Below are 11186 nucleotides of genomic sequence, written 5' to 3' on the forward strand. Positions count from 1 at the left end.
AAGCATTATTGTAAGGCAAACATGAATTTCCTAGAAAAATTTTATAAAACTGGAGTGTATGCTAACTTAGCACGCTGCAATTGGATAATTGCAGTGTATTATATTCGAAATTTGGCAGGGTACAGTGATATTCAATGACAAAAACAAGACATAAAATTTATACAACTTGAGACACAGCCTTAAACAATTCCTGTGGGGGAACGGTATTAATTTAATGTTGTGGATCTCTGGATGGAATGTACTGCGTGTGTATTTACTTGTTCTATCTGAGGCTGCTGTTTTCACTACTAAATATTAATACAGTTGTCCCTGAAAGTACTCGTGATTATTATCCTGATTACATGTCCTTTTCGTGTCCTACACATATTTTAGATAAAAATTATCAAAAACGATAACGAGCATGATAATATTCAAAGAGTTATCAGTAATTAGACTTATATTTTCATTTTTCTTGCGTAATCGTCAATGGCGGTTCTATATTTTGTAAAATTTCTTAGGTTGTTTGGAATTCAATCTAGATAGGAAAAACAGTTATAGAAAATTCTTGGAAGCTGTGAATGTTTGTAGGCCTGTGTGTAGAGGATACGAGAGCCGCCAACCTCTGAATACTTTGCAGCAGTTCGCCGTCCAATCTTGATACTTCAGACTTTGTATCAGAGGTACAGCAAGTATGAATGCCTAGAAGTAAACTCGAAGGTATGATATGAATATCCATAACTTGACATCTCTAAAATTTTAGAGATGTGTAATAAAAACGAATGTAAAACATTTCTCTGTTTATTTAATGATGCGATAACATTTTACTATTTATTACACACAATACACTAAATTATCATATAACTTTATACACGTTAGTTATTGATACATGTGTTCGTGCTGCTCATCAAGAATAATTAGGTAATTATAGTTTAAATCCTGAGTGTATGGCGACAACACCAAAAGTTAGATTTTCGTAATTTACTTGTCTAAATCCAGCATCCTCGATCATGTTCTGAAAGTAAATAGAATGTCACATTGTATATTATCCTTATCTTATCGGAGCTGCAGATGAGAAAAGTACATAAGAATTCGTCGCAATTGGATTCCGATTGTTCGGAGTGGGTTGCGATAAATGAACTGAATTAGATATGCAAAAACGTTTACTTCGCTTCTTAAAGGGGACCATTAAAAAACTATAAAAATAATCAAGTATGCTAGTTAAAAATTACCTTAAAATCGTCTTGCCTGGGAAATTTTCTAATACTTTCAACAAGATATTGGTAAGGTTCCCACTGTCCAGCAATTAGCATGCCCATAACTGGGATCATTTGAAAGGAGTACTTGTCATAGATCCTGTGATAAAATGATGATGAATGAAGAATACAGTAAATCGCACAAATATCTTATTCTTAGATCAAATTTAAAGGACAATGCTTAGGTATGATAATGCATACCAATGCAATGGAATATTAGTGTTTGGATTCACGCAGTGTAACTTGTAAGGGGTAATCGTAAAACTGTATAAATATTGAAAAATTCAATATAACTGCTGCGATTGTAGGTATTCACATTCATGCACTTGAAACTCAAATCTTAAATAGTCAATGGAAAACTCGTAGTCAGGTCAGGTCAAGATTCCTCATTGTATCAGGTAAATATAGAATGATAATGCCTGAATCACATTTGAATAATAATTTCTGTCTCATCGGTATTGATCAAGCATAAACGTACTCTCTATTGATTTGAAAAGGAATTTGATGCTATTCTCATAACTCTCTTGCTCAAAGATGACCCAACTGAACAAGAGCAAAAATTTTCTTACGTTACACTCAAAAATTGAAACGTCGTATACTAAGTTTTTGCATCTATGGTATCTGGCATTTAGCTGAATTCAAATGCAAGTCGAACAGATTTAACTTTCTTTTTTATAGACTACCATATTATGAATTTCTACTTGCACATGAACGGGGCGCTGAGAGGGCTAACATAAACCACAGCAAACAGTTACTGTTCACAATCAGTATGACATTACAGAATTTTGAGATATGTCTTAATCAGTTCAGTATATTTCCACATTTTTTTTTCAGCTGGGAAAGAGATGACAACTGAATCAAAATTATGGGTAGAATCAGAGGACGCATATACGTATGTACTTGCTGAAGTTTAACTAAAAATTGAAATTGTCCTGTGTATGAGTATCAGGATTAAAAAAATTGTATAGGATTGAATCTGTGTAAATAATAACAAGTTTTATTCCACCGAGATGCAATCACAAAATCTCAGTCTGTGCAATCTGATACTGCACTGGAAATTACAGACAAAAGTAATCCTCACGACTGGAAATTTAATTGTGTTGTTATTCTATTCGAGATCTAAGAGTGGAAGAAAGATTTTTCATGCAGAAATATCTTTGTCAAGATTTACTTGCGAACTTATATCAATGCGATGCTGAGAGTGCAGTTTACCGTAAATTCAAAATATGCAATTCCCATATACCAGTATTTGCTCACTCAGGCAAATGCGTGAATTTTCTTAATAGCTGACAATTTTCTGGAAGTGTACTTTCACCAGTTCGAAGGATGCTACTTTCTGTTAGGGGTAGCTTGTGCGTTTGTGCTTATAAATAGAATCTGAGGATATTGATGTATCAAGGTAAACATGAAGGGGAGCCGAGATGCACGGATAGCTATAGAATGAAAATACTCTCCACTGCTGTGGAAAGCCTTAAAAATTTATGTTAAAGGTCTAGTTTATGATATGTGTGATAGAAGATTAATATATGCCAAACAATAGGACAGCTTTCCTTTACAGTACAAAAATGGAAAATTGTGAGATTTTTGAATCCTTGAAACTATTGCTAGGATATTAAAAGCGCAGTGGAGGTAATTTTTAGCTGTAATTGCGTGAAAAAACAAATGGTAGATGAAATTGCATAAAGCTTCGTTAAAACTTGAATATACACATGTAAAGACAAATCACAGAAGAACAACATTTCACGTTTGGCACTAAGGCGAGTATAAGGGGATTTCTTCAATATGTGCTTCATTTTTTCAAAACATGGAACGTTTCATTGAGTCCCAAAACTTGCATCAAGGCAGTAGTCTGTTTCATCTGCAATATACCCGACTTGCTATAGAAATTAAGTTAACTCCACGAGTTGAGTAAATCAATACACATGCAGTAGCAGACTTCCCACCCTTAAGCTTTACATCATTGTCATCCTAACATTCACTACGGATATTTTTTAACAGTATATCACCTGAACAAACATGGTATTGAAAGACAGAGAAAATTAAAGATCTTATTTGACCCTCAGTACTTCACTTTTACAAAAAATAACTATCCAATTTTTGTACTGAGTACACCAGTTGATGATGGGTTGATGGAAGTCTATCAACTGATTTTCAGAGAAAGTTACACTAACGAAACATTGCATAATAGATTTAGACTCACAAATCGTAAATTCCAGTCATGGTACATTCATCTTGAAATAATAACGAAAATTATTTCCTCTTGTTGATTCAGAATTATCATAATTACATATAATATCACTTTACTGTATCAATTGTAAAACTATCACAATTGAATTTACTAACACTTCACATGAAAGACAAGCCATTATTTCATACCATTGCAATGCCTCGTTATTCAAATGGCTGAACTCAAGGCACAAGAAACGTCCACCTGGCTGGAGAACTCTATAAGCTTCGGCGAGTACCTGGAATGTAACGGATACTCATATTGAGATATATTTACTAGTTACATGATTCATATTTCCAAGCCACTTTTAAAGCTGGCGTATATGTAGTTTGAGGGTATATTGGCTTCTTGTAAAAGCCGTTATTGCAATTTGCATATTAACGAAGCATCCTCTGATTCCTTGCATTATTTTTTTGAATATTTTCAATAATCTTTTCTACATTCTCTATTTTCATGGCATTCTGCAATCTTTGCAAAAGTAACGTATTGTATCCAACACCCATATCTTATCATAAGAAGAATTGCTTAAATGTACAGTTCATTTTTCTGTAAACATAGCTTTCACTCAATTTATAGTAATACATATTCTAGATCTAACAGAATTTCGTTTACAGTGTACAGTTTTGAAGGATATTCAAGTTAAGTAGCAACTAAGACCAGTATTATATAAATAGTTAAATTTTGATTCAAACAAGCGTGTAATGCGTACTGGCAGATTATTTTTCAATAAGGAAAACGTGCATAGCGTTGTAAATTCATTGAGAAAACGAATCATGGTCGTCTAAGTTTTACACAAATATATTGAGAATAATCTTCCTCTAAATGCCTGTTCTTACATTTTCGACATGCGTGACGTTTCTAATCCCAAAGGCAATAGTGTAGGCTGTAAAAGAATCATTGGCAAAAGGTAGTTTCTCGGCGTCACCTTGTTGCCAGGTGATGTCGTAGCCTTTGTCGACAGTCCATCCTTGTTTTTCAGCTCTAGCTTTGCCAACATCCAACATTGCCTCATTTATGTCGCACACAGTCACATGGCTTTGCAAATTTTCTGGGTTTCTCGTATTTTTCAAGTAATTTAAATATCGGAAAGTTATGTCACCCGTGCCGCCAGCTACGTCCAACAATTTCGTACCGTGTGTCGGTCCCAAGCGTTGGATGAAAATATCTTTCCACACTCGATGAATACCGAGACTCATTGCATCGTTCATCACGTCGTATGACCCAGCAACGTTTTCAAACACAGCATGAACTGCAATATAAAGCAACGTTTAATAGCAAACTAACAATAAGTTTAATCTGCAAATCAAAAACACTATTGTAGTTTTGTAATAAGTCTGCGGTAATCTGTAATTCTGTTCAGATATATTTTCAAAGGGAAAAGGTAACGAGTAGAATTTGCAAATGATTTCATGTGAAGTGTATGTACTTCGTCTAGCCCGTCCCATTCAATGAAAACAATTAAAATATACACAGAAATCTTGTATTAAACCGTAAACATCGAAGGTTACGACCTAACCTTACCTTTTTTCGCTTTTTCACTTTCTTTGACAGTTTGATAGCCAAAATGTGTTTCTCTGCTCTCATCTTCGTCGTTTTTTTTTTCACTATAAGCTGAACTTCGCTGGGAAGACGTAACGCTGAATCGCCGGTTGGCAAAGCTCTTGCCTGTCCTTGCTAACCTAAAATTGATACACTTGGAGAGCGCCATATTTATGTCAAAGCGACATATGTCGATAGGGTCAAGGACGATCAGGCCGATCGAGCCTTCAATTTCGATAGTCGACGACCTCGACTTGATCAATGACAATTAATGGGCGTGTCGCATGGCGAAATGGCGCAAAAAAGATCGCAATATAAAAGTCATGTGTTTGTAAACACGGTAAAGTAAGGCTCGCTAGTGAGCTCGTTGCACCATGACTGGCTCCAAAAATGACAGTAAGTACACCATGCTGTCGTATTCTTCTCTCCGATCGTGTGCTTATGATATTTCGTGGGTAAGTGTTCTACGTCCCAAGAATCGAAATTACGTGTTTAATACTTTCAACACCTGGAGTACAGATCTCTGTTGTTTATTGAAACCAATCGGGCTTACGCATGAGTATTGCACTGTAACCTTTGCTGGTCATTCCTTAGATCCCCAGAACGACAGACCACAAATTTACCAACACTATTCGCATCCTCATTGTGTTTCTAACCTTCCAGAAGCACAGCATGTTATTGAAGTCAAGATTTCCCACATCAGGCAACGTTTTAATTGGGACTGTGGGGTATCCTGCGTGTTGATGGTCCTACCTGACGAGCAGAGAAAATATTTTATCGACAATTTTGACCAAGTTTGTAAAGACGAGGGATTCGACAAGAGGTAAATTTCCTTTCTTCGCCACAATGCATCTATGATATTTAATGGATATGTTTCCTACATCCGAATAGTCGAAATTATACGTTTAATACTTCCAGCACCTGGAGTATAGATCTATGTTATCTATTGAAAAGATTCGGGGTTACGCATGAATATTGCACTATAACCTTTGGTGTTCATCCTGGATACCGTGGAGAACATTTTTACGACAAGATACTACACAAGGTAGTCACAAAATATGTTCTATCTGATTTGTGCTGCTGCAAGTCAGTACCATTACGTCAGAGAATTCTCTTAATTTTCAAGTATTTGTTTTTTCTACTCTCAGTTCGGTGTTTTATGATTGCATACTCAATATTCAGCTATCTAATAATTCAGAATTAGAGAACAATTGAGACAAGGCAGTTTACTAAAACTGGTGAGAAATTAAGGTCGTAAACAAAAATTTATATGCGAATGGCGATGTATTTTTGTAGGGTAAACTACCTGTATTAATTAAAATGGTTTTATTGAAGCTATTGCGATTCAAACGATGCATTTGGCATGTGGTATTCCAAGCTGGAATTGCTTGTCAAAGTTATATTATCTTATTAACAGGATGAAGACAGAGTGAATAAGAGATTTCAAGAGGCACGATTGAATAATATTACAGTAAAAAGAACGTCATTGTTAAATACAGATCTCATAAGGCACTTGACTGCTGAAGGACCGATTATACTCTTAACTAATGCAAGTTTGCTGTGGTGTGATATTTGCAAAAATAACAAAATTACATGCGAATTACGGAACTGCTTTCCTTGGCCTGTAAGCTATAACGGCCATTACATTGTCTTAGTGGGTTACAATGACCGTAGAAAGAGATTCCTTTATAGAAATCCTTCATATAGAGAACGTGAGTACTTCATATTTTTTTCTGACATGTTATACTACTTACTGCACTAGATAATAGATTATAAGAGAAATGGCAGAAATGATCACCGACAGAGATTTTAATTGTTTACTATCCCTCATGTAATAGTCGGGACAAGACCTGATTAAAAAGTCAGATTTGTACATATAGGTATATGCGCAATGTCCTACTACCATATGGAAGAAGCAAGGAAATCTTATGGAACAGATGAAGATGTTATTTTGATATATAGTACAAATTTATCTCCGTTAATAAATAGTTCATGATGTAGCTAATTGATTTCCATAGTTAAAGATATAGTCACTTTTATGATAGGATTTTTCAAAGGAAAATCACTATCACTGAGATTAATAGTTTTGATAATCAATATTGAAGAATTACCTATGTATTTCTCAATCTACGTTAAACACATCGTAGGTGGAGGGATAGAAGATATGCATGTTTTTATGACATGTAATTCAGTGCCTCGATCATTCGTTACTAATTAATGATAAATCAGTTAAAACATAGAACATTGATAATATGACATACCCACGTACGACTGTGCAATTATATCCAGAACTAATTAAAAGATTAACTACCAGATCTAAAGGTCGAAGATACATTATTCTGGTTCATGATCTCATGATAAAACAAAGTGCAACAGTTCACATACAATGATGAAGATTTAGTAATTCTTACAAAACTATTTTCGTATTAGATACGTAAATTTTTACAAATTCCGTAGAATTTAACAGTACTTTCCAAATTTAATAAACAGGGTTGTTCGAATCTGAAATTTTTGAAATTACAATATGGAATTTTCTCCACGGTACGCAATTTTATAAAATAGTTTTTCTATAACCACTGGGCGCTAAAATCTCGGTTACGCTACGTTTTTTTTCTGAAGGATTAGGATCCCCATTTCACATTGAGCCAGCAGCCACTGTTGACGAATTTCTTAGGTTAAAATTGTAACAACCTTTGTAATTTTTGCATAACTTCTTGGTGATGGTATCATGTATTATTAACAATGTATTATGCAGCCTTGATGTACATAGGTGTTTTGATTTGACGTTGTAGTATATTGGCCGGGCAGACTCCTGTGATAAAACTACACAAGCATAAAAAAAAATATATACAAATTTATATATTAATGTACATGGATTTTCAATAGTGATTCGAACAGCGTATTATAAAATCGATGAATTGTATGTGCATATGATTTTTACGATCAATTTCAAATTTACCTCAACAGTCATGTTGAGTTTATTATGAATGCCTATATACAAATACAAAGTATTCATTTTTTCTATAACTTTGACATGTACTTATTGCGCCTACCATTGTTGCCGTAACTTATGAATGGGCATCTTTCATAAGTGTTGAGAATACTTGAGAACTCTTCCAGTTCACAGTGCAATATCCATTTTATGATCACAAGTACAAATTGCGAACATGCAATTATTTTATAAAAAATACAAGAACTTAATGTCATATTTATATAGAATTAGGGAAGATGAGGGTGAAATGCTTGTACGGTGTAACACAAATTATTGGACTATAATGCCTGTTACAATAATTAACAAGTTACGGAATACAGTGTAATAAATACACAAAATGAAAGCTATTTTTCATGAAAGTTCAAAACGTACATTTTACATATTATTCACTCTGACCCGTATAGCTTCATTGTCCTAATCTTCTCTGTAGGTTTTACATTGTAAATATTATCGATATTGGTAAAATTTGACATAATTCAAATGTACTAACTAGATACCAGTTTACAAGGGTATTCGGAGACAAATCAATCGTAGGTGTAAAGAATACGAATAAAGTACCCAGAATATTTCTTAAAACTATTTAATTAGATTCGATGTACAATGTGTGGATTTAACAACACTAGGTAATAACATAAGTAGAATATTGTTATGCATTTAATTTCTAGTTATTTTCACCCATAGACCACCTTTGTTATACACGTAACTATCGAATTCTCGATATTTTAACATAATATGTTGGTGGAAGCTCAGCTTTGGAAATTTTACTCGCTACATCCATAAAAGTACTGATTTGTTGTTTACGCCTTTTGTGGTTTTGCGAAACCGTTATACTCGTGAAAATAAAAAATATTATGGTGCAAAAAATTACGTGCCAATTGGCTCATGCATATATTGTTACGAGTCCTGAAAACGATTTCAATTCTACTAATCATTTCATGAATAGAAGTTTCACCAAAGGAAAAATAAAAGTATCACACATCAAAAATAGATGAATTATCAGTTAGGTCAATGAGTAAACTGTTTTTTTTTTCTATCCATCGCCGAACATAATTATTTACTTGAAGCGAACATAACGTAATTCGTTTATGCGTTTTTTTTTATTACATGATCGTAGACCACCAATTAGCTAAAGTCGCTCGAATACATTTAACGAGTGTGTATATCTATGTAGAAGTTAATCTATATTATCCGGTTTTGAGTGGTGGGTAAAAAATTCATAATAAAATTCCACATAAATTAACGTGCAGGTATATTTATATTATGCAAAAAATCTTACTAACGAATGCTGCTGGAAGAAAGGATAAAAATATAGAAATGAAAGTGATCGAATTTTCGTCTTGGTCAAGTTCAAGTCTAGCGAATAAACCAAAAAGAAATTTATCATTTATACATAATGGTTCTTGATAAGAAAAGAACAAGTCACAATTTGAAGATATCGTTGGGTGATAATTTCATGATTCACACCATATGTACAGACAAATAGCTAATACATTACGTAAAAATTCTCGTGTAACTCGTTTAGAGCCAGGGACTAATCGTGAATAGATTCCAATAATATCTATCTGTTGATACTTTGTCTATCGTGCAATATAGTCGATACATTATTTTTCGTTTAATAATTTTTTTTCTATATATTATTACTGATATTTGAAATCAGCAGAGAATTATTTATGCATACGAGTTGCATGAAAAACGATGAAAGTTGATTTATATACTGTTGAAAATATATTCTCAAAAATATGCCATATTCAGTTTTGCATCAAAATTTTCGTACAATACGGAAATTTCTTTTTTGAAGCAAAGCAAGCGATCGCTCTCTTCAAGTTCGCATTGTCTCCCAGTACGGAATTACGAATGCCACCGTCATCGACACCTCGACCAAAGGATAAACTATCCACTAATGATCTCAGACAAGGGCAAGTCGGATGCGTTGGCGATGCCTGATAGTGGGATCTAGCAAGGTACATCAGTGCCTCGCTACGTTGACTACCAAGTCGTGTTTCAGGGACGTTTTCCTCCCTCAACACCTTCAGGGCACCCTCGGATTTCTTAAGGGCCTTTCGAGTTTGCTTCGTTTGAATCGCTGGGCGTGACTGACTGTTCAAAATTTCCGTTATTCGCTGAGCAAGGAGGTTCCTTTTGTCCGACGTCTTCCAGCAGCCCGTCGCGACGCTCTGTTCGTGCGCTTGCATGTACGCTTTCAGAGCTTGATCGATTTTTCCTTGTTGCATAAAGCAATCACCCATCAGAAGTCGTGGTTCCCCGGATTTCTCCAAGAGTTTTTTATTCTGTAATACCTTTATGGCTTCCTCGTATCTCCCGTTGATCATGTGTTCCATCGCCATGTCGTACCTGCACCGTCGTTTTGCGTATAAAGTCGTGTCGAGCCAATTGCAAGCGCATGTGGTTCAATCGTGAAAATATGTACCTGATTAAACACCACTGGTCAATCAACAATTCCCTAGTTTGCTCTACCGTCAAATTTCCCATCAGGGATCCCCGTTTATTTTCGGATGGTTCAAGCAGCTTGTAGAAAGCTTTGTTCACGTTGTCGAGCCATTGCATTGATTCCTTGAGGCGACCGGAAAGTCGTAATACGATAGTTTTGAGGACTGTAAAGCCTGGGTTGTAAGGATCGCAGTCTGTCCCTTTGTCGATTGTCATTAGAGCTTTATCGTAGCATCCATTTATGCACCATATTATGGCGTAAGACAGCATAGTGTGCCCGGTATCGAAGATCACCTGCAAGAAGGACTGACGGTAGGTAAATACCAAACGGTGGGGAAAATTATCTTCCATTGAGGATCGGTGCTCGGCATTTGGAAAAATACCTGAAGTAGATCCTGAGCTTCCATATTATTTTTGTCTAGAGAAATTGCTTGGCGCAACATTCGCCGTGCGGCAGCGACTTCTCGGATGTGAATCTTGAATTCAGCATGCTGCGTCATCAATTCTGCATTCCTCTGCGATTTCGTCCCTTTTACGAATTCGGACCATGCCAAACAATACGAGTCGTATTTATCGAGTTTCCGAAGGCATTTCAAGAGCATGTCCTTAAGAAGGGGAAAGAAAAACTTGATTCAACGTTGATCGTGTTTTTGGGATGGACGTTCCAACGTCATTTGACGATGTTTGCACTCGCCTGTAATTCGTAGCCTCCGTTTGCTTTGGGATCAAGTACTAGGACTTGTTCGTA

General features: G+C 35.3%; 2 protein-coding genes across 3 annotated transcripts; one reads left to right on the forward strand and one right to left on the reverse strand.

Annotated features, from left to right (window-relative positions):
- Window positions 1-764: 764 nt before the first annotated feature.
- On the reverse strand, window positions 765-5204 carry LOC124300478 (2-methoxy-6-polyprenyl-1,4-benzoquinol methylase, mitochondrial). The gene is made up of 5 exons (XM_046754633.1): window positions 4981-5204; window positions 4296-4708; window positions 3609-3697; window positions 1209-1332; window positions 765-991 (listed from the first exon to the last, which is right to left on the reverse strand). Exons 1-5 carry the CDS (start codon window positions 5165-5167, stop codon window positions 902-904), a joined length of 903 nt encoding a protein of 300 aa, XP_046610589.1. The 5' UTR covers window positions 5168-5204; the 3' UTR covers window positions 765-901.
- A 13-nt stretch (window positions 5205-5217) lies between these two features.
- LOC124300481 (protein GUCD1) lies at window positions 5218-9606 on the forward strand. 2 transcript variants are annotated; one of them, XM_046754636.1, is made up of 5 exons: window positions 5218-5394; window positions 5662-5821; window positions 5917-6043; window positions 6416-6710; window positions 6865-9606. In XM_046754636.1, exons 1-5 carry the CDS (start codon window positions 5373-5375, stop codon window positions 6876-6878), a joined length of 618 nt encoding a protein of 205 aa, XP_046610592.1. In that variant the 5' UTR covers window positions 5218-5372; the 3' UTR covers window positions 6879-9606. The 2 variants fall into 2 exon arrangements, with proteins under 2 accessions (XP_046610592.1, XP_046610591.1); XM_046754635.1 differs by having other exon boundaries at window positions 5221-5394; window positions 6879-9605.
- The last annotated feature ends 1580 nt before the right edge of the window (window positions 9607-11186 follow it).

Source organism: Neodiprion virginianus, chromosome 3 (genome assembly GCF_021901495.1).
Source record: "Neodiprion virginianus isolate iyNeoVirg1 chromosome 3, iyNeoVirg1.1, whole genome shotgun sequence".
In the NCBI taxonomy this organism is placed as follows: domain Eukaryota; kingdom Metazoa; phylum Arthropoda; class Insecta; order Hymenoptera; family Diprionidae; genus Neodiprion; species Neodiprion virginianus.

Coding starts and splice junctions, on each gene's coding strand:
- LOC124300478 (XM_046754633.1), bottom strand. CDS start 5,167: ATGGCGCTCTCCAAGTGTATCAATTTTAGGTTAGCAAGGACAGGCAAG. Junction 4,709..4,980: donor AAGTGAAAAAGCGAAAAAAG/GTAAGGTTAGGT, acceptor TTTATATTGCAG/TTCATGCTGTGTTTGAAAAC. Junction 3,698..4,295: donor ACGTCACGCATGTCGAAAAT/GTAAGAACAGGC, acceptor GTTACATTCCAG/GTACTCGCCGAAGCTTATAG.
- LOC124300481 (XM_046754635.1), top strand. CDS start 5,373: ATGACTGGCTCCAAAAATGACA. Junction 5,395..5,661: donor GACTGGCTCCAAAAATGACA/GTAAGTACACCA, acceptor CTAACCTTCCAG/AAGCACAGCATGTTATTGAA. Junction 6,044..6,415: donor ACGACAAGATACTACACAAG/GTAGTCACAAAA, acceptor TCTTATTAACAG/GATGAAGACAGAGTGAATAA.